Source organism: Acipenser ruthenus, chromosome 22 (assembly GCF_902713425.1).
Source record: "Acipenser ruthenus chromosome 22, fAciRut3.2 maternal haplotype, whole genome shotgun sequence".
In the NCBI taxonomy this organism is placed as follows: domain Eukaryota; kingdom Metazoa; phylum Chordata; class Actinopteri; order Acipenseriformes; family Acipenseridae; genus Acipenser; species Acipenser ruthenus.
Window position 1 is genome coordinate 26,967,104 of NC_081210.1, and position 24,132 is coordinate 26,991,235.

The window sequence follows — 24,132 nt, forward strand, 5'->3', positions numbered from 1 at the left end:
GTTATTATTATTATTATTATTATTATTATTATTATTATTATTATTATTATTATTATTATTATTATTATGTTAGCTAGAATTACTTTAGTCTAAAAAGGTTGACCATGAAAAATACTTTGAAAGGTCAAGACAAGAAATAGTCAGTGTTATGTTACAGACACTATGACATCCATTATCATGAATGTCATATTGGCTATAACAGGTTGACAAGGGAGAAATGACAGTCATTTGAACTTAAGTTATTATTAGCCAAAAGGTGCTTCACAAATGTATTATAAATTACTTTTCCCATCACGTTGAAAATAACTGGCAGCTAGAAAAATTGTTCCATATTGTCTGTCATAATAAAAAAAACACACACACAGTGCCCATGTTCTCTCACTTTCAGGAGATACAATCTGGTAAAACCTAACAAGATCAGGAAGCAATTTAAAAAGGTGTGCCTTGAAATGTCCTCACAGCAATATGAGATTTTAACTTTCAGTAATTAATTCATTGAACCATTGATCTTGCTACAAATGCCAGGGCCTTTTAACAAGCAAGCCAGAATGAATATGCTTCATGTAACATTTATATCTGGAGGGAGCGGCATTTGGTAACTTATAGAAATACAGTACCTCTAGTAATGCTTACTGTACATGATGGCATTTGCTTCTGAAACTGATTTATTTCTCTCAGACAGTACTATGAATTTACTGACTGGGCGGTCAGGGCTCCAAATAGCTGAAGTTTGCTTGTAGCCGACATCTGTTAACTTTGCATGCATCAGTAAGGTTCTCTCATGAGGTTTTAAACAGACTTGGGTGGAAGTGTAACCCTTTACCCTGCAACTGCATCAAACGCCTAATAAAGATACAAACGTGCAGTGCTACTAAGTGTAAGTGGGCTCACTCAAAGCTGCTAAAAGACACCAGGAACTTAACCGGATAGAGCCACACAATTGTAACATTTAGCATTTCTCCGTAAGGTTATCCTAATTGAAGACGTTCTTACAATGAAGCAGAGTAGGGAGAATTTAGATTTTTGACCCTTTCGGCCATTTGATTAGAACGCAGCTGCTTTCCATGTCCCATCTGACCTATAAATAGTTCTAAGTGAGGTTTTAAAATGAATGTTCTCATTAGTGCCATAATCATTGTACAGCAATGAAGGCACTGGCTCAAATGCCTAAGTTTAACCTCTAACTTTATCAATGACCTCTTCCATTGGCTGAAAATACAACGCTCTAGATTAACACGTTAAACCTATGTCCTGGCACTTTCTCGTCAGACGGAGGACACCATCTAACGTGCGTGACTTCTAACAGCAAGCTGAAAGGTGTGTGAAATATCTAAATTATAACAATTCTGTGTTTAAATCCACTGTTTGGAGACATGTCATTATACAAACTGACTTAAAATATGAATGTATAAAAAAATAAAGATACAAACATAAATGAAAATAACATTCACAACGTGATAGGAATAGCGGTTTAAATCACCCAACTATCTCTAAATTGCAGCATCTAACTCGAGTTGAATGCAGTGTGTGGAGCTATAACTTGAACCCCGAGCGCGTGATAATAACAGCATTCTGGGGAACGGAGAGCCAATAATAGCGAGTTACTATCCCTGGTGCTGAAATTCTGTGCCGGTTTTCCGCGTTTACAGCAACGTTTGCAAATGAGGTGATCTTTTATTTTATTTTATTTGAGAAAAAACAACACAATTTTATTCATATTCACAAATACATTTACTGTAGGATACTGTAGGCTACGTAAGTAAAAATCAAATATACTGTTATGTGTTTAATAAAGGTTTGAATCGCAGTTACAGTAACTGGGGCACATGAGCTAGTTATACTTTTGTATTTTTTTTAAATTTTATTATTTGCTGTTAAACATTCTCCTAGCGCTGTATCCTTTCTCCTAAAAATGTTCCTATCTGGTGTTAATAGAATATGTAACACAGCCCACAGAAAGAAGGAAAAACACAGCAAACACGAGGAGGCAGGGTTATTTTTTATAGCATTTTCCTTTAAGATGATGTAAGAGTTTATTCCCCAGGATGGTTTCTCCTGGCATTGCTCAAGCAACAGCAACTGAACCGCTTTTATAGACCTCGGTACCACCCTGCTCAGCTCCCAGAGCGTCAGCGCAGCTCCGCGCAGAACTCCAGCTATCTCTGCAGAGCAAGGCTGCCACATCTGCTATTTCTATCACAGCGCTGGCCCCGCGAGCAACATGCGTTGATGCTTTTAACACAGGATGCGCGTGGAGGTATCAACTTTGATCAGTTTTGGAGAGAATTAAGGAGAGAATTAAGGAAGTGTTGTTTTTTTTCAAGGTGGTATTCCATATCATTGGAATACCTAGTGTGCCATTCTTTGAAGTTATTTGGGACCAGTCGAGATCCATGTGAATGAAGACGAGATTATTGCTATTGTATGGAAGCATCCCTGTTCAAGGACTATCTAATTTATAAAAAAGCAAAAGAAAAGCTTTTTTTAACGGGAAATATTTAACAAGATCTTACAGCACTAAGGTGAGCATGTCTGATTACCGGGTTGTATGCTTTAGTGGTTATTGCAGAGGAAAAAACGACAAGAGAACAAACAACTCCCGCTTTTTTTAAGTCCTGGTGATTTATATTTATAAAATTTAGCGTCTGCTCACTGACGCTTTTTGAGTAATCGTTTTTTACTCATTTGGTTGCTGTTGAGTGAATATAGATGTAGAGCAGCTGATATCAGTTTATAGGGGACAGAACATTCATTTTCACAATTAAATGGGCAAAACCTTTTACAGTATTTTTATTTTCTTTTTTATCATGAACTTTTTTTAAAAAAGTGCAACTAATAAGTGCAATTAATTGATACATTGATATTTTGTGTGTGACGTCGAATTATTTAAAAAAACGTTTCAGACACTCACAGCTGGACTAACCATTCCATTGGACATTGCAGATTATGCTATGAGGAGATTGATGTGTGTTTTGTGTGCCTAGTGCTTTCCCCCAAACAACAGATCGCACACTGTTCTAACCTAGTGATCTTTTTTTAAGAGAATAAAAACCGAGTGGTGCTTTTTTTTTTTTTTTTTTAAACGTGCCTGATACATTTGTCCAAGTTTTCTGTGTAGACACCGGCTCGAAGATTTTTGTGTGTATGACTGAAACGATGGCTTTGAGTGGGAACTGTAGGACTTACCCTCCGACAAAAGAACAGGGGTCTGTTCAGAATTCTTTCCCCGATGTTGTAGAGCTTAATGTGGGTGGGCAAGTCTACTTCACCCGCCATACCACCCTAATTAGCATCCCCAACTCCCTACTTGGAAAAATATTCTCCCCGAAAAAGGATCTCACCAATGACTTGGCAAGGGACACCAAGGGACGATACTTCATTGACAGGGACGGGTTTTTATTTCGTTACATATTGGACTATCTCAGAGACAAGCAAGTGGTTCTCCCTGACCACTTCCCGGAGAGAGGAAGGCTGAAAAGAGAGGCGGAATATTTCCTGCTGCCCGAGCTGGTCAAAATCTTGACCCCTGATGACCTTAAGCAAAGCCCAGATGACCTATTTCATAGTGACTTCGAGGAGGCATCGCAAGGCAGCGATCAAAGGATATGCCCACCGTCTTCATTAGTGCCGGCTGATAGGAAAAATGGCTTTATTACGGTGGGATACAGAGGGTCTTGCACCATGGGCCGAGAGAGCCAAGCTGATGCCAAGTTCCGAAGGGTGCCGAGAATCTTGATTTGTGGAAGGATAGCTTTAGCCAAGGAGGTCTTTGGGGATACCTTGAATGAGAGCAGGGACCCGGACAGGCCACCTGAGAAGTATACATCCAGGTTTTATCTCAAGTTCAAACACCTGGAACGAGCTTTTGACATGCTGTCAGAGTGTGGATTCCTGATGGTTGCCTGTAATTCTTCAGTGACAGCATCCTTTGTCAATCAATACACGGAAGACAAGATTTGGTCCAGCTACACAGAATATGTCTTCTACCGTAAGTCACAGACTTTTCAATACTAATACTGATGTACTGTCTGGTACATATATGATATATATGTTTAATAACACTCTAGTCTTAATAAAAACTAGTCAAAAATCATTAATGTGCAGTGCCTTATATGGATATATATATATTTTTTTTATGAAACATAACGCAAGGCATATTCCAGCCCCTGTAATGTTTCAAACGGAGGTTCATAAAAACTGACTTTTAAAAGAAGTCACCACTTGGAGGCAAACTTGTCTTATCCTTCATACTGGAGCTGTAACAGATACTGTAACTGAAATAGATTATTACCATAAAGGACAGCATGGAGTTATGTAGATATAGATTCAAATCTAGAGTTTGTGGCATTGTTCTGATATGTTATTTTGTTTTCAATATCTCCTCTTGCTCTTCAAGCACAGCCATTGTACATTACAAGATTTAGCTTATTGAATCAATGCAGAATCACAGACATACTGTACTCTACAAATATATACATTTCTAAGAACATACACCTCTGTTTTGGAATGTTAACATGATTTAATTTTGTTGATAGCCCCATACTACAGTATATTAATCCAGAAACACAACTATTTTTACCACAGAAAATACTCCAGGTCCACTGTGGAAGTAACATGCATGTTCGAATGTATAATCAAGCGTGTTGTTGTTTTACTTTTGAGTTTTGTATTTTATTACTTGATGTAAAGCATTATACTGTTATTCAAGTGTTTTCAACAAGCCCTCCTCCTTATTGGTTGTGATTTACAAAAAGGTATAATAATTAGCAGTTATAACACACACGTTTCAGGCAGTACCAAAGAACTGTAGCACACTTTCAATCACACTAATGCTTTATGAATATGCCCCACAGTTTGCACTGGATTTTTATGTTGTACATTAGCCATCATGGGTTTACATTAGTTTTAAATGGTGTCAATTTGTCCTCATTGTTTTTCAGAAAGCAAAAAAAAAGCAAAAAAAAGAGAAAAGTACTAGCTAGTTGCAGGTAGATAGTTATTTTTATTATGTTCAAATTGTATTATTCCTCCAAAAATGAAAATTGGAACAAAACGATATTCCAGACCCACTCCACTCCAGCAAGCTGTGCTTAAATGTATGCCTAGAGCTCAAGGTTTGCATTTGGTTGAGTTGTTACAGCCTTTCCACTTCCATTCTGCAGCATCAGCCTTCATTCTGGGTCTTATAATAGGGTTCATAATGTTTTATTGTGCAACAAGACATACAGCATTTTGAGTTGTGCTGTGTATTTATTGTTTGTAATTAGCTTTTTCCTGTGCTATTTAACTGCTTCTCACATAGTGGGGAAAACTCCTTACATAAAACTCCCCGTAAAACAGTCCTATGCTCTTTTGAGGGGAATATATTTTCACCATCAATTGTGTTGCTCATAAAAGGTGCTCAGTATAAGGCTTCTCTATTTTTATCCATAGTGTAGGGAATGCACAGGTAATAAGAGCTTCTCCCCATTGCCCACAAGCATGCCAGTCTACCCTGGAGGACCCCCCCTTTTATATTGATGGATGTGCAGCCTGTGTTCCCATTGTTGTATTATTTTCCTGCAAAGCTGCACAGTGTCAGTTAGCTTCTTATTAGAGGCTACTCTAGAACTCTAAAATGAAAAAGGCTTTGTGTGGTTCATGCATTTTAAATGAAGCCCCAAGAAATAGAGAATAATGAATGTGTAATATGAGAATTGAATGCCACCCGTGAGCTTGGGTACTTATCCACGATGCATCCACCCCTTACTGTTATCTACAGTATGTATTTGTACACCTCCTTTCTCCTGTTATTTGTGCTCTTTAGTAAGTGCTTTTAGTCCTAACAAAATAAGTTTGGTCTTTACCATAGTTAGTTAGTCATTAGTTGAAGATATCATTCTTTGGTATCTTGCACTAGAAAGATACAGTTGTCTCCGGCTAAGAGAACACCCCGCGGGAAGCAAGCAAAGTTCTTTTAGCTGAAGTGCTCTTTAAGACGGAGTTGACCAGCAGACACAATATGAATCAGTTAATAAATAAACATTTATTACTTGACCTGAAGCAACTCACCAGAATAGAAAATGACTTGTGTCTGATTCACATTTTTTTCAGGAGCTCAAGCAATTACCAACTTTTTGTAGCAAAAGAAACAGCATCTCATTTTGTCGTTTGTTTACATGCCATTTTGTAGCGATGAGGTGCGCTCATGGAAATCAGAATACAAAACGAGGCAATGATATGACGGCAGTTCTGGTAAGATTGATTAAACCAATCAGTGTGCCTCAAGACACTCTCATGATGACAAGTCACATTTGAAAAGTTTGATGATGATGAGTTATGAGGTTACAAAACACTACTGCATCAGTTGTGAAAAAATTACTAGCGGTGCCAAAAATTGGTTATTTTAAGTGAAGTTTCTCTTCCTTTAGATGGAGCATTTACAATGGAAAAAATCAGTTTCTCCACAAGGGTATTCTCTTAGGCAAAGTGTTTTTTAGGAGGTGTTCCTATATGCAGGGACTACTGTGTATAGCACCATATGGCCAATTAAAACACCCTTTGCTGGTAATGTCAAATACATCCCTTTGGATAACCAACTAAAAATACAGTTGGTGGGTCAAGATTTAGAGGACATGGTCTTGAGCTGGCATATTGTCCATTGAGGTTTGAGTTCTCTTGACATTAATGTAATGAGGTGCACATTTTGATCCATTCAGCATCAATCTGTGGGCTTTTCTACAGTGGCACAGTGCAAAATCTCTCCTGATGCTTCACAAATGCTATCCAGCAGACCCTGACTTTTGCATAAAATATATGTCATAAGCCCCTCACCCCCATCAAATATCATGTAATATATGACCCAGTTGCAGTATGTGGATGACTAGCTAACCTCAAGGTCGCTTTTCCATTAAAGACCCTGGTTTAAAATGGAAAGCAAATAAGCAAAGCCTGACTCATTATAATGTTAGTCTGGAGAAGCACTTTACCGTTTTAAAGAATCGATAGTAATGAGTTGTTTAGTCTTTGGAAATACACAGTAAAGTGAAGATTGACAATGACAGTACTGAGGAGAAAAGTGGCTTGTCATCCTTGCCCCTTCATCATAATAAACCATGGCTCTAAATGTCAACAAATCAGTTACCACCGGTGCCAAATAATCAATATCAATTTATCAGTATGGATTGACAACAGGATGCAATGAACTAATCCCACACTTTAATTAATCGTTTGACATAACAGCTACCATGGACACCCTAAGCCACCCACCCACCCCAAAAGGGTGTTATACCCCTAAATTGTTGGTGTTAAGGGGAACAGTTTGTTCTAAAAATCTGTGCCTGTTTCATCCCCCTGCCATTATGAAGCAATTTAGATCAATCCAACAAAAGTTCATTATAACAGTCAGAAGCTTTCATAGAAACAAAAATCCAAACCACCATCCAAAAGCAGTATACACACTGCAAGCCTGTGCACTCACCAAGACATATCACATGTGGCTGTGATGTATGGCCTAGTTTTCTCTGCCATCCTACCAAGCTAAATATATTACAGTATACTAATGTCTGTTATTATATTGGTTCTACTTCATTGCAACAGGGAGCGTAATATGCAATTTACATTAGGAACAAAGAGCTCTCGCTATTAACATTTTCAGGAACCCAAGCAATGGGCACAGGTTAAATGAGGTATGCCTGGTAGCGTATTTTATTTCCACTGCACATTTCCATAGGTTTATTTAAATCTGTCGTTTTATTATGTTTGTAAATGGATTGCTCTTTTGCTTCAATTACAGCTTGAACATTGCAAGGGAAAAACAACAACAACATAATTTACTTTGCAGAACTGCATCAGGCCTCATGTCATCATAAGGCTGTCTCATGACCTTGTCACAGATTGATCAGTATGTTCCAAGATACAAAAGATACTACCTCTGGTGCATGGCTTTTTCAGATCTGATAAAAATCCTGTCACTATCGTGAGCTGTTTGTGGCCTCAGGTCAACCGTGTGCTGTAGAGGGTTAATATTGGATCCATTTAGACTTATTCCCAAGAGAAACGTCTTTGCTTTTGTTAAGTTTGCAGACAGACCAGTTTCTCCTATTGCTGCTATCAGTTTTATTTCTGTTTGTTTTAATGTTCTACTAACTAAATATATTACAAAGGCAGGCTCACTCTTTACAATAACAGTTGACATGTTCATAAAAATATAACCTTGTACTAAAATAGGCAATTCATTCCAGCTGGGATTTCGACAATGCAAAGGGATAAGGGGTGGATTTCCAGGACACACAGATGTATCTGTGGGATGTTGATTGACTGGTGTTTAAAAAGGCTATTTTTTCCCTTCAGTTTTACACAATCCATACCGTAGGGACATATGATTTCATATGTAAAGCATTCTTCTCCTCATATACAGAAAATAAATATTTCAGAAATCTACATTGTTCCTTGATATTTGCTACAACCCGTTACTGAATGACTTTTTTTCGACAACATGTTTTTACATTTTTTTCCATCCATCTCACAAACTAGGTAGTAGAATCTGTTGCCATGGTAATGGACTAACTCATGTTGCAGGGGTATTGATATGGCGCCATTATCAAAATAGGGGTGCAACTTTCAGTGTAATAGACAGCAGCAGGTGACTGCTACTGATGTATATGCAGTAAAGGGTTAAACTAAAATATAAGTAACTCTTCAGGGTAACTGGGTGGGTCAGTGCACTACAGCTTTAATAGGGGTAGTTTTATGAACCTGGCTAAAGGTTACATTGGTACAATCTGGACTACAACATAACGCTAGTCCCAAACCTGATCTTGAAACCTACATTTTATTTATTTATTTATTTATGTATTTATTAATTTATTTATTTTTGACAAACGTTTCTTGGAGACCTATGCAAATACAGATAAGCACTTAATTGTAATTCTTGTCATACACACCCTAAATACGTACAATACAAACCCGTACAATGCAATCAGCCTCTGTCAAATTTCTTGGCCTGATTTATTTAATAAGAGCTACAAACACCAGAAGCCGTGGCTTAAAAAAACCCCGGTTTCAGCAATAAACTGCCCTTGATCTGTAAGTAGAAACACCTGTAGAACATGGACAAGGAATCATTTAACAGCAGTGGGTCTAAATACCGTGGCATGGACCTTTAATGGTACCAGTTAAAGATCACTCTTTGGGGATGTTCTCCCGCAAAGAGGGATCTACTGACCCTCTTATTGAAATCACTAAATACAATAACAAATACAATGGAAGGAAATACAGCAGGATAGGGAGCTTTATGGGGATGGTTATAAGAGCCACCACTATGGAGGTCAAATAAGCCACGCAAAAAAAAAAAACATAACAACAACTTTATAGTGAACTTTATGGACAGATGAAAATCAGCCCCTAGAGATGCCCCTTTTTTAATTCAAATGATAATGAATTAGAAGCAATATGCATAAATAACAAAATCCATCAATCTTTCATTGAATCTTTGCCAATTAATAGTTTGGAAGGCTGCCTTCGTTACACAGAGCTACTTTTTAATCTTTCTGCACTTTGCTCTATTAACTTTGACATATTATCTTCCAGTGTTTCATGCTAGTCTGCATTATGGATGTGCTTTTTAATTATTTTTATTGCGAACAAACTTGGTGGTCTCAGTGAGCAGCTGTGGAAATCCTGGATATCTCCACATAGCAGAAATAATAAAACTTAAAACATGTACAAAAAACACTGCTGTATAATTGTCACTGAATGAGCGCAAGATCATACAAATTCCAAAAAAATGAAGATGCATGTTAGTCTGTTAGTTACAGTACAGTTTTGACTCTTAGTCAGTGAAATTGCCCATATCAGCAACATGCCCAAAGTGGAAAGTCCTAATTCTGCCACCAATAACATGTAAATGTGCTATATCACTGTGTGATGAAGGGAGTTAACAAGGGAGTGCAATGAAGGGGCTGTGCCACTGTTTAGATTGACCCCATTATCTTGGTATCTTGCTTATCAGGTTTATTATAGCTGATGCTATTTAGGCAACACATCCTGGGATGCTGGGATAGAAAGTTATGTTTTATTTACAGAATTCCATATTGAAGACGTTTGGTTTCCTTATTACAATGGCTTGGGGCTAACTTTGCAGAAGTGCAGAATATACCAGCAGGATTATTGACCCATGACATATATAAATCTATCAGTGAGTGAATGTCAAAGATTTCATAAAAGTGGCATCTTAATTAGTATCCCACTGTTGTAGGAAGTGATCCATGGCAAATGTGGCCAAAGGGGGGTGTCTCATTTTTTTAATCCTTCTCTGTTACTGTAAAAATGGTGAAGAATACTAGATCACATAGCTGGAAGCACTGTGCTAACATGTTTAAAAATACATTTTAATTCAATATAAGGGCTAGAATAGATGCCAAAGGACATGATCCAACTGATTTCAAAATGTTGATAATGTAGAAAAAGATAGAAGGGAAATCAGAAGGTATGTTAGAATAATTGGTTGATTGATGAAGGAATAACATTTTTCCAAAATCAAACAGTAATACCACTGATGAAAGCATAAGTCAAGCATTTGTTGACTAAAGTTTCTGATATGTTCTTTTTGGATTTTATGGTAAGACATTGGTTTTGAAAGGCACAGTATAAATCCAGGTTTGTTGTCAATGCTGTGGGAAGTCTTCTTACATAATTGGTGACTGCTGACATGCACTGTGTGCTGGTGCTGGCTTCACACTGCTTACAATTTCTTATGACTTGTTCATAAAAGTCTACATAGACATCACTCTGTTTCAGCTAATTGTAGCTCAACATTTACAATACTAGTTTACAAACATGTTTTAGTTCACTCTCAATATAATTGTCAACCTCCTATCATTTTGGTCAACATTTTGATACATTTTGACAATTTCCTGCCTCCCTTGGAAGCTCAAGGTGAAACACTCCATTAAGCTTCACAATATCAGGCCATTTCACTTCATCATTGTGTGACAGGACTGCTGTGAGCAGGCTTAAAGATGCACCATGTATTCTCATTATGTTTAGAACAGGAAACGTGGATAATACGATGTTACCGTAGTTCATATAATATGTTTAAAAAGAAAAATAAAAACTTGCTTGTGTTAGCCTCCTTATCAACAGTTCAACATTTGAGAGCACCGTTGGTTTCTGATTGCCATGCTTCCTTCTCCTCCAAGATGGAAATAATGCTGCCCCCCATGTTATTTTGCCTCTTCCATCAAACTGCTTTGATTGGCCAGCTTTCAGTGTACTGGTGCACAGCAGGTTTCTGGTTGCCTAGCTTTCTAAACACCTGTAAAATGTGTTGTACTTGACCAAGCTTTTGAGCTGCTGTCCAATGGTTAAAATATTTCAGGGAGCAGTCCAGACTAAAAAGAGATATTAAGATACTTTTGACGCATTCCTTTTAATTGTATTAAATAAGCCTTAAAGAGAAATAAATCTGTTTTATAATTTTTTCTGTATTTTGTTTTGTTTTCTAAGTGGTTGTGATGCTCATTAAACAAGCATCACAACGCAATGCATTTCCTAAAATGTTCCTTTAAAGCAGCTTGGTAATGCTTTCTGTAAGCACTTTCTTCACCCCAGGGAAACATATTATAAAACACTCTAAAGGAAATGCAGTAGGTTGTAAGTAGGAATCTATGTGTGTGAAAAAAAAAAAAAAAACTGCCTCTCATTTAACTCTGCAGTGGAATCAAGAACCAGGTACACCTGTTCTTTTTTCTCCTGTTCCATTAAAATTGCTACTGTATGAACATAATTTAGATCTTTTATTTAACATCATGTAATCCAAGAAACTGCAAAATGATATTGCAAAGGTCTACCGGAGGCCATAATAGGAGTACAGTATTTCATGTTAGATTTCAAAATGTTACATTTTCCCATTTTTGTCAGTTTTTCATTAAGTAAATGGAAAACTACAAACCAGTATGTAATTCAATATGTTAACATAACATTATTCAGAAGGTTTCATTCGACTTTATGGAGCAAAATATGTTAATTCTATAGGGTGATGCAAAACCTTTGGCTATATCTGTATATTTGCTGTTTTCATTTGTAAGTGAGCTGATGTCGCTCTGTGTTATGCTGTGTGCAGGCATCAGCACCTCTCATAAATATGACATTAAAGTGATGGTTTCCTGCTACATTTCATCAGACAGTGCTGTGGAAATGTTCGAATGGCAGCATGTAACCAAGCTGGCAAGATCTCAGTTCAGATTGCATTGACCGGATGAGGCCAGGATGTTGTCATGTCTGGGGGGGGGGGGGGAAGCAAGTTGGTCACACCCATAAAAGACAAATGCACACTAGCTGTTTTACCATACTTGAAAAGAAAAGGAAGACATAAACTAAGAAAGCAACACATATCTTTGTGATAATATGCAGTACTTCAGTTTGTTTACATGCCTGCCTTTTTACTTAGATTAAAAAAATTAAAAAATCTTTGGCAGGTTGAGCTGTTATGGAACTGGCCAAATTGAGTTTCTTATAACTATATTTTAAAGAGCACATTTTTTTATTAGCTTTATGTGGGACTTGTTTTCAAAACAGATAGACCTGTTTTAATAAAGTCTCTAGGCATGTCTCCTGACTCGAACACTGAAAATGCACCACTCCTGCAGGTCCATATTTTTGTTGGCACTCAGACAGCACAGTCATGAACAATTTCTGACAGGCTGTTCCTCCAAAAATGAGCAGCACATTATCAGAACATACAAGGTGAGATGCACTTCTAAAACATCTTACTTTATTCCCCAAGTAGCAGTGGGGTGAAAAAGAAACACTGTAACTTGCTTATCTGTTCCTTGTCCAAGTTACTCCCAGCCCTCGGTCTACAGTATTTAAAAATAAGTATCTGAATAAAAAAGATTCTGTTGGTTTCTGTGGTCTTATTTTATGTCTCTCTGTATTAGTGCTCGCAGTATTGAGATGTACCTGAGCTGGCCCTGCGGGCACAAAGCGAATAAACGAAACTAAAGCTAAACTAACTCCTTACTGTAGTAGCAGGTTGCTTGACATTTGTTAAATACATGTTTCTATGCAAAGGAGAAAAAAAAACACATTAATCCAATATCAAATGGTACAATTCCTGTTAGAATAAAAAAAATGGTCTAAATGTGTTTTTAATTCTGTGAATTTTCAAAAGTCTGTATTGGCCTTTCTGAACCCTCAAAGATATCTTAGCATGAGCTCTCATTAGTTGAGGCATTTAAATGTTACCCATCTGATCAAGTGTATCATTATGTCTGTTTAAGGGGGTGCACAGCCACACTTTAAAGTAGATCTGTAAAATATTTAAATGATGAAAGATGCCCTAGTGTGATCTTTGATTCTGAAGCCCTGTCATTTAATTGAAAATGCTAAACACAACAAAGGGCAGTAATGATCTACTTGGGGTGCAATAAAGTTCTTACTTAATACCCGGAAAACATAACCTTCCAAAAAATTCCAACTGTTAATTAAAATAAATATGCTATTACTCAATTATTCAAGGGAACAGACTACTAAATGTGATGATCTGCTTTATTAATAAAGAATATTTCATGACATTTCTGTTCCCCTGAGCTGTGTAGGGGATTGCTGCAGTGAGGGGAAAAAATTCTGGACATTTCAAAATGAGGAGAAAAATAATAATAATAATAAAAAAGCTGTAAAACAATCCAAACGTATTGATGGAAACAAACAATAAAACCTGATCTTGACTGTTATATATTTTTTTCCCTTTTCAAGTTATCTTTTTCCTCGATATGTGTCTTACGATATCAAATGTAAGCCTTATGAAAAAGCTACATTTGGGATTTTAAAAAGTCTTCATTGATAAAAAAATATATATATTATCATTGCTCATCTCCCAGTGAAACTATATTTATACTCAAGCAGTTACCCAGAAAAAAAAAATACAATGTTCTGTAGGTCGGTACCAACAAATAGAACAGTTTCCTTAATAACAAAGATAAGTGCGTACTGTAACACTTTTTGACTATAATAAATCTACCATGGTTCAGCTTCTGCCTTTTTACAGACAGAATAAGGTAAATGTGAAGAAAAAAAGGTGGCTTGCTGGGGTTGAAATAAAAGCGATTCTCAGATTCTTGTAACTGTGCTATTATTTTAAAAGCGAATTGTACCGTTTGTTTCAAACTAATAGTTGCTAACAACATACATTGCCTGTCAAATATGACGTTTTGAAGGACATATTTGACACTGCAAACACGTAGCTGGTTGGTTACTGACAGGAAAAAAAGGCTGAAGGGGTGAGGACCTCCGGCTTTGTAAAGAATCTTTTATCTGCAAGGCAGTGCATCTGCTCATTATTTTAGTAGATGATTCTTCTCTAAAATGCTCTACAAAGCCTAAAGGCTTGATAAAGGTTGGTTAATAGAGGCCAGAGAATAGAGATAAGATCCCGATAAGGGCCTGATAGTGGAACATGAAAAGTAAAGCCATCTACGGTTTGGGTATTTTTTTCCCTCCTCCCTTCCTGCAGCCTGTCTACTTTTGGAAATCCACTGGATCAATGTAATAAAAGTACCAGATTGTGTTTCATGAAAAATGGTTGCTGAGTATATTGATGAGCAGCAGACTGAGTCGTGCTTGTCTTGTTTTATGATATTTAGATGGAGTTCCAGCCGCTCTCTTTCTGAAAGGTACTCCTGATCTCCTGACTAAGATCACAATGTTCCCCTAGCGCTCTGTCAGAGACAACAGTCAATCAAAGCCAGTCTGAGATTAAATGTTTCACGATGTGCTTATCTCTGCACTCTAGACAGCTGAGGGGGGTATAATAATAAATTGGCAGTATGATAGAAATCTGAAAATAATTGTACCCTTCTGGTGACATATTGGAACACACATGTATTACAGCCAACAGATTTAATTTACAGTACATTTCACTGTAGATCTACTGACTACCATAATTTTCAGTGAAAATTAACCTTTTAACTACAGGCAAATAGATGGGGGGTGGGGGGGTTGTCTCAAGACTGCCGTAAATTCATCCCAAGCTAAGCATTCATAGCCAAGCTTGAGGATTTTGTTTTCTTTGCTTAATATGTTTTTCTCCCAGACCCTTTACAGTAAACTATGTACCTTTACATCAGCAAATCTATGAAAGGTAGAAAGGGCTACGGACTACTGGGCTTCCTGTCACAAGAAGCCAATTTAAAAGACATTCTGTAATTACTGTGAACAGTTTAGACCACTTGGGAAATAAATCTACCTCCCCTATTGCTTCAACTTCTCTTTCTTCACCCTGCATACCACATACTGTAAACCAGGATTGCACTTCTGGGTAAAGTGGCCAAACTGAACCTGAACCCCAGCAATTCTTTAAAAATAAAGCCACATAACACCTGGTCATTGCCCTCCTAGTTGTTTAAGGTGTTTTTTTAAGATGTCGCCTATTTCCCCAATAGAAAGCTTTATATATATTTATATATATACAATGTCATTATGCATAGTTACACTGTACTTGATGTGTAAAGGGATTAGGATTAGGATTAGGTTTAGAGTTAGAGTTAGGATTATGGTTACGGTTAGGGTTATTGTTATATCATTGCAAAAAGATTTACAATTAGACAGTTATTACACAGTAATTAGAGACGCTTAATAGAAAACGCTACCATCAAAAGTTGTATAAAAATGGTGAAACTCATTTGTAAATACATGACAGGGCTGAATATATACTTAATGTGTAGATGAAATGACCTACTTGCTATGAACACTTTGAGTTGGCAAATATTGCATTCATTACAGAATCAGTTTGAAAGTGGAAGATGATTTCCGTGCCTGCTCTTTCACAGCAACATGACCCTGTTTCTCTTAAACTACTGAGAGACTGTTTATGTGTTTGACATGTTTGTTTTAATTCCTTTAGATTCAGTAAAAGCATCTGTCAAACTGGACATCTTAAAGAATTAAACAAATAATGAAACAGTAATTTAATAAAACATAATTAAAAACTCTTGTGTTAAACATTTACTGGGTTTAATTAGTTTTGACAATTCAATTATCCTTCTTACACTGAGTGTTGTGCTCATTTGGACTTCATCTGCAAAGGCGTTTTCCTAAGAGACCATAATGCACCAACTGGATCTGCAAACTTTAGAGAAAAAATGAGCTTAATAGCAGAGAGCCAGAGCTATAATACTCATCAGTGGTTTAAACCATGATACCCAGTCTTTAATTCCTTGTTTGTGTCTGTTTGCATTGAGAGAGATGACTGGCTTTCAGTTTTCTTATTGCGTTAAGCCTGTCAGTTCATCTTACACTCCACTGCCTGACAAACCTAAAGCCAAACAGCATGACAGTAGATCACACACAAAAATGTACCCTATTACTGTATATTTTACCAATTAAATCTTATTATATAAGGATAATCTCCTGTCGTTTTCAGAAGATACAGCAAACCATCTTAAAAGAGGCTTCCGTAACTTACATGCATACATATTTTATACCTGCCATATGTTGCATATGATCAAATTTAATGTCAGCATAACCCAAGTTAAAAATGTCTGGAGCAGTTCATCCCTGGATTAAAGAGCCTGGCTGAGTTGTGTATTGCATGATTTAAAACCACTGTACCATTACAGAATAAAGGGCTGCTATATTTAGATTCCCATCCTGGTCTGCTAATGAAACAGCATTGTTGCAGGCACTTGAAACATTAATTGTGAGAGACATTTCATTTATGTGTTCAGTGCCTACTAACCTGAGTTCCACTTTAGCAGCCAGTTCTGAAATGTGCAAAACGCATTCCACCAAGTGTTATGAAGTAGCAGTCCAGGCAGAATATTAAGTGATTGGCTAAAGCCAGAGTCAATTACTACAGTGATGTCACTGGCCGGATTAGATGGCGTGACTTTCTTGCCTTGACAGACTAACCCAAGCCTGGATAAAAAGCAAACTGACAGCGGTGCCCAGCCATTAAAAAGTATAGCAATGGTGACGCCCCAAAACTTTTATTTTTATGATCTTCCACCATTGTTTAAAAAACAAATCACAGTCCTTTTAATCTCCCATCCTCCTCAATCAGATGCATAACACAGACCCATATCAAACATATTCAGTAAAAGATAAGAATGTTCAAAATGGTAAATGGTTATTTTATTTAAAAACCTGTTATTTAATGAAGTATGGAATACAAAATATGCTGAAATAATTTGCATAATCAATCTATCAGCTGTAATATAATGTTTAAGCAAGTGTTGTTTAAAAACGCAAGTTTAGTGAGGCTGCATCTAATTTTAGTGTTATTGTGTTTGATCTTTAAACAGGAACATAGCGCCTCACATCTGATGCTTTTGGATGTGCATGAAATTACTCACAACCAGAGTGGTGTTCTACTTTCGACGTTAATTCAGAAAATGTTTCCAGAGGGAAATATTTTCCTTTACTGTTCTATATCACTGCTGTGCAGTGCAAGATGATGTCAACTCAAAGTGCTGTTTGCATATGTGTTAATTTTACTCATGTTATTGTTTTAGCAGTAGGCATAATGAAAAATGAGTTCCTCGGCTAACAGCTTTTGAGCCTTAAAGAACTATGCTTTACAGCAACGCATTGTGTCTAGCTTTCCCGAGAGGGGTACAACAAACACACCAATCAATACCTAACTAGGCAGCTTCTGCTTATTTAAAATCACTTTGCTTGAACACATTGGTATACCTGAGCACATTGCCCTGTGTGGAAAAAAGAAGCCTCTGCAGTATGCAAATTAAATATTGCAAATAGGCTTATTTAACTAATTCAAATACCTGTTTTAAATGGTTAAAAAAAAACATTTAGAAGTCAATGACACAACCTGGACATCCAGTAGGGCCATTTTTTGTTGGTGTTAATCCTGTTTACTCTTGAATTGATTGGTTTAGTGTCTGTTGCATGATGAGTGATGTCACATTTCTGCATAGAACAATTGTGTAACATACTCACATACTGTATGCACTGTAAATGCAAAAGTATAATTCTAAGTGCTGCTTGTCTGTTTATGTAATATCAGTGGTTAGATGGGATTTGTATTCAGTGTAGTGTCTAGGCCACAGGAATCTCCATGGCTGATACATATCTCCAGGGGATAAAGTAAGCGGCCCCCCCCCCCCCCCCCCCCCTGCAATATGCAAAGAGGTAGTAAGTAATACAAACATTTTAAAGGATACACAGTGACTTTGGTGGCTGTTTCATTTTAATATCTATAAACGAAATAATGAATGTGTTATTTTTAGTATGGTTGACCATCTCTATTTTAAAGATAACTCAATCCAAATAGCTTGGTCTATGTAGTTTGATCTAATTACAGAAAGTAAAAATGAGCAATTGTGTCTGATTAAGAGATATTTCCCAGCAGTCTTTTACATTGCTTCCCCGGACAAGTAGGAACGGAAGCATTGCACTGAAACTAAAAGCTCTTCTTCAGCGCAACTCATTTGCATTACAGACCTTAAAACTTGCATGATACTATTATTGGAAATGGCTTTGACATGCTTCAGCAGTCCCCAGAAGGTTTTGCAAATGCATACAAAAGGAAGCACAGCTCTTGAGTGCTGTCTAGATTCTGTGTTTCATTTTCCAGTAAGAATAGGAACATTCTTTATTTGATAAAGGCAATGGTTCTCTACACTGCAGTTCATGGCATAGCAAATTCAAACATGCGCACATTCCTTCTCTGCTTTATCCAATAGTATATCTATCTATCTATCTATCTATCTATCTATCTATCTATCTATCTATCTATCTATATATATATATATATATATATATATATATATATATATATATATATATATATATATATATACATATAAATAACAGCCTTTGTGATTTGAAAAGACATCACAAACCCCTTTACTGTTCATGTGAAATTCGCTATTAGGACAGCTTATGAAAAAAGAATATAGATTATGTAATACATTGCTAATAACCTTCTACTTACAATTGTACAGTACAGGACACCTGTACCGATATCTCATTATACATTGTAAAGTTGCATGTGCTCTCGGATCGTTTTTTGTCCACCCTGCTCTGTATTCATCCTCTAATGTAATGCTTCTTGATATTTGGCAGCGGCCCTGAGGGATCAACAAATCAGTTTGTCGGCGGGAACCGGTGTTTGTGCGCTGACAAGTTAAAGTTACACAGCAGCTGAACATTGGACAACTGCATCTCATATAACTGACATTCATATACTCTGTTTCCAGGCAAGGACATTTTAAAGCAAGACAACGCAGGGAATGAAAAACAATGTGCAGCTTGCCTCAGGGCAAAGCCACGCGAATACCAAAACATTATCAACCTCTGTGTTTGTAATTGCATTTGATCCTTACAATTGAGATCAGCTGGTTTTGGCAGATATCAGATAAATGACATTAACTTTTTCAGAAGTTTTCAACTTTGATATTGTTGTCTGTAATCAATTTGACTCAAAGATGTTCTATTGGATTTAAGCCAGTGCCTTGTTCTTAGCTTTTTGTGCTGATGTCGTTATGATGTGACTGCTTTTTCAAATGGATGGTCTATTTGCTGGACACATTGTTACCTTTTATATATTTAATTCAGTAGAACATGTGTGGTGGAGTTCTACAAAAGGGCTTGCTACTGTAGGTCTGGTAAAGAAAGAATGTGGTTCTCAAATTGGAAGGCTTAAGCTTTTTGGCATAAGCTCATATTGTATTAGCACTGGAAAAATATATTTGCGCAAAATAATGACTATGTTATATAAAAATGATGGTGATAAAACACATTAAACTTTAAAAAGAAAACAAAACTTACATGTGAACATAAAAAAGGGGAGGAGGCCACCTGTTAAGAAATATTGAATAGGCAGCCTATTAGCTTTTAACCGCAAAGCATTCACGAGGCATGCACGGGCATTTACATCTTTGAAGGACTTCCCAAAGGAATCCCAGGAATAGTTAATTATTACCAATGCTTGTGTCGGCAGCAGGTCATGGAGCAGATAGTTTGCTACAACAACCGTTTGCATTCTTCTATGGCTTGAAAAATGTATTGGGCACTCTTCTCACAACACTGCCCATTACACATGGGATAAGCCTTAGACAATGTCTGTGGTAAGGCCTATTGTCCAAACCTTTCATTTTCATTCCTTTAATAGATTGTTAAATACCATGCTGTTCAATGTACACATTAGTCAAGAGACAATATCCAGTGTTAGCATTATATGTAGATATGTAGATCTATAGATGTATAGATAGATAGACATTCAGATGAACATGTCAGCCAATGATGGGCTCGATCTCACCTTTTTGTTGTTATTCTGGAAGCTGGCAGCAGCAGGTGTCATCCTTCTAATACACAGTCGGGCACGACTGTCTCCACTTCAAAACAGTGCTTTGATCTATTTTGAAAGAAGTGAACTGCTGTTAATTATGTAAATTGTTTAAACTATACATACCCAGTGGGGCTTTACTGTAGCCTGGAACATTTTATATATGTATTTGCTGTCATAGCTCGGAATTGATAAGAGGCAAGAATAATCAGTATTTGTTCAGTAGAACATAATCTTACTAATTACTAACCCAGAAGTGTCCTTTCCTATTGTGGGTAATGGCACCTCCGGGCTGGTGACGATCATAAGGCATTAATAGCATTACCATCAACATTTCCACTTGTTTATCCATTGTAGTTCTCCATGTCCTTTAGTGATCCATACTCCCTGGAGCTCCAAGAGCAGATTTGGCCTGGATTAAATCAAAACGATAGCACTGCTAAAGCCATGTTATAGTGACGTGTATATGGCCATTTTATTTAATGACTGCAGATCTTCTTATAGTTAAAAACTATAAGACAATATATTATTGACCATTACATTAAGATTACAAGGAAAGCAATCTCTTTAAAAAAAAGGGACAAATTCACATTTCAAACTGAGACAACTTCAATACAGCAAGGCAATAAAAAATGATCCTCTCTAATAATTCTTGATATTCCAGTAGCCACGTTCTTTTCTTTCTAATTAACGTAATCCTACTATATATTAGACACACACCTCTCTATTTTGGAGATTGCAAGGCTTATATTGTGTGATAAGTAATAAAACCTACTGATGCAACAGCCAATTTAGAGCAGACAGCATGTGACATGGAAAACAACAGCCCTTGAGTTTAAATATCTTCTGCTTGTACAACACAGATTGTCCCAAATAACTTACAAGCTCTCGTATCCTCAAGGATTCGGAAGTACACTTTGCTATTCTTGGGAAAGACTTTAGCATGTAATAGTGCTGTTGCAAACTGTCTCTAAAGCAGGCTCAGTGGTCTTTAAGAATAAATAATGTTGCCATAACTTGAGAGAAAATGGTGCCCTTGTTCAAGTATTATAGCAAAGCACAATATGATTGGTAATTTCAGTGATTAATATCAGTTTAAAGACATGTCAGGTTTAAATAAGGGGTGGGTGACTTGGCTCCAGTCTGGGTTTGCCTTGACGAATCGGATTCATTGGCATTGATTTTACTCAAAGCTATTTATTGTATTTATTTATTATAATTATAAATATCAACTGATTTTTGTAGCAAGTCAGTGTCGCAGTAAGGTACAGAAGATCAACACAAATCACAGGAGCAAAATATAACGCTGAGTTCTTCAATTGTAAACACAATATACTCTTGAGGCAACCAATGGCAAACAAGACCCCAAGCTGTAATATTGTCCTTCACCTAATTACAGGTACTACATTAATAACTTGATTACAAAATACATTGTAGTATTCTGTTTTAGATTGTATTATATTTATAAAACACAGAGAAGTCATCACTGTAAGATTGCACCATTTTCTGTAAAATGAAAAACAAACAGCTAATGTGTCAGAACTAGCACATGTAGGAACTCTTAAATGAGTTGAATATCAACATCAGATTATCACTCTTGAATGAATGACGATCAGCGCATGACATTGCCAGTTACTCTACATTTGCCTCAATCTCCAGCATGTTACTGATTGTAGAGATTGTCTGGGACATTTTAAACAGTACATCCCCAAAGGGTACAACGCACCTATACATAAATATTTTTTTTTAAATTTAAACAGCAGTTGATTATAGTTTATGTTATATTATAATTGTTAAACATTGCTTTTGTTATAAATTATATATATATATATATATATATATATATATATATATATATATATATATATATATATATAAAAAATAAAATGCTCTTAGTTTTATCAATCAATGTATAAAATGCACTACTATGCAAAAGGTTACCAAGAAAAGAGTTTATAATTAGATTCTGTTTTAAAATGACATAGTTTTATGATTAAAATAATATGGATGAAGTGAATTACCAAGAAAATGGAATGGATGTCTGAATCAACTTTTGCTGAACTCAGTGACCCCAATAAAATGAGATTGAATCGAGCCAGGAGTGTCACTGAAGTACGACAACATAAAAAAATAATAAAAATCATTGCTGGTGTTAGACTGACACTTATAATATTGCTTAGATTATTTGTACCAGTACCAACAATAGATACAGATACTGTATATTAAAAAGTGGTTTGATTCTCACATCACGTGGTTTTACCATATTCTTGTGCTTTTAATCACAGTCAGAAATCGATTGTATATTCAAAGCCCATTTATCATTTTAAATTGGTATTTATACAGACATGTTCACTTTTATTATTTAATACAATACATATGAATGATTTGGGTGTTTGAGTTAGGAATGGTTTTGCAGTAACTGTTCTGTAATATACCCAAATATGTATTGCTTTATACATAATTATGCTAAAGAAGGTGTTTTTTTATACAGTTCAGCTATGTTTTCTGCTGAAAAAGTAGGGGAATTAGGAGATCATAAGTGGGTAAAAATGAAAAGAAATTGGCAACCATCCTTGCCCATGAAGTGTGCATTGTTTAAAATAAGATTATTAGTTAAAGCTTCAGACGGATCATTTTAAGTAGGAGTATGATCATGGGACTGGGGCTCATAATAAAAGAACCACAATGAGAAGAGCTTTAATAGGAGAGTGTCTGTTTTTCATGCCTACAGTATGACTTCCATGAGTACAAAGAAAGTCTAACTATATACTGTATGCTGCAAATAATGTTCCAGATTCCCTACTGTTTCAAAGCCTGGCAGCTGGATATCAAGTCATGTGGTCTACCTAATCATTCTGCTTTCTTTAAACTGCTTAGGTAGAATGATTAGGTAGGTCATGTCACCAGGGGTTTACACTGTAAAAGTCTATTCTTTATAGAAAATGGTGTAATCAAGTTTAATAGTGCCACCCAGTGCAACTCTCCAAGGAGGGGAGGTGGGTGCAGGAGAATCATCCAGAACACAAATAAAAAATAAAAACGTTTACCAGTCAGTTGTGGTGTGGGTGTTAGCAGTTAATAGTCTGTACGCAGACCAAGTATATTAGATGACATCATGCATATGCTATAGCAGAGATGGGCCCTGCCAGTCCAAATCTTATCATTTACCAGGTTTGGAAATGTGTAATTGATTTAACAGCAGCCAGGTTGTAGAGTAATACATTTTTTCATGTTACCTATTAAACCTGGAGTGGAATTGCCTTCCACGACCGGCACTCTAATTTTAATAAATTGTGACAAATAATGCAATTGGCTTCAAATCTGGTATAACTTTAAGAATTTCTAACTTGCTCAGTATTACCATACTGTAGATATTGCAATAACGTTTAGAAGGAGGGCGATAATTGTTTTGAGGTTTTGATTTGGTTTCGCTGAGATTAATGTTTGTGGCTGACAAATGGAAGGGAAATAAATGATGTGTAGAATCAGTTTTATTTCCTCTTAAATCAAACCTGAGTGTAATATGACCATTGAAAATGGGCAGACACAAAGTAGTGTGCTCCAAATAACAGTACAATATATTAAAAAGGTTGCGTGTATTTAATCAATCTGTAATAAACGCTGGCCTTTTTTGCAAATGTAATCATCCTATCTACAATATTCCATCATAAGAATATCAAGAGGTAACATACATTATACAAATATCAAGAGGTAACATACTGACAAAGCATACACTATTTTGCTATACACATTAGTACATTGTTGTCTACATCTGCACACCACTGCCATCAACCTGACAACTTGCTAGACTGCACACTTGTACTCACATTGTCTAGAAGACATGT

At 36.4% G+C, this 24,132-nt stretch overlaps 1 protein-coding gene across 2 annotated transcripts in view; it reads left to right on the forward strand.

Moving 5' to 3' along the window:
* Nucleotides 1-1,735: 1,735 nt before the first annotated feature.
* The window catches only part of LOC117431308 (BTB/POZ domain-containing protein KCTD16-like), a 44,246-nt gene continuing 21,849 nt past the window's right edge, over nucleotides 1,736-24,132 (forward strand). Inside the window, exon 1 of one of the 2 annotated variants that reach the window (XR_004548662.3) lies at nucleotides 1,736-3,988. Coding sequence is in view for 1 of the 2 variants with exons in the window: in XM_034052109.3 (XP_033908000.1) it covers nucleotides 3,145-3,988 (844 nt within the window). In the remaining variant the exon portion in view is untranslated. The remainder of the gene's footprint in view (nucleotides 3,989-24,132) is intronic. The other variant, XM_034052109.3, reaches the window with a different exon arrangement.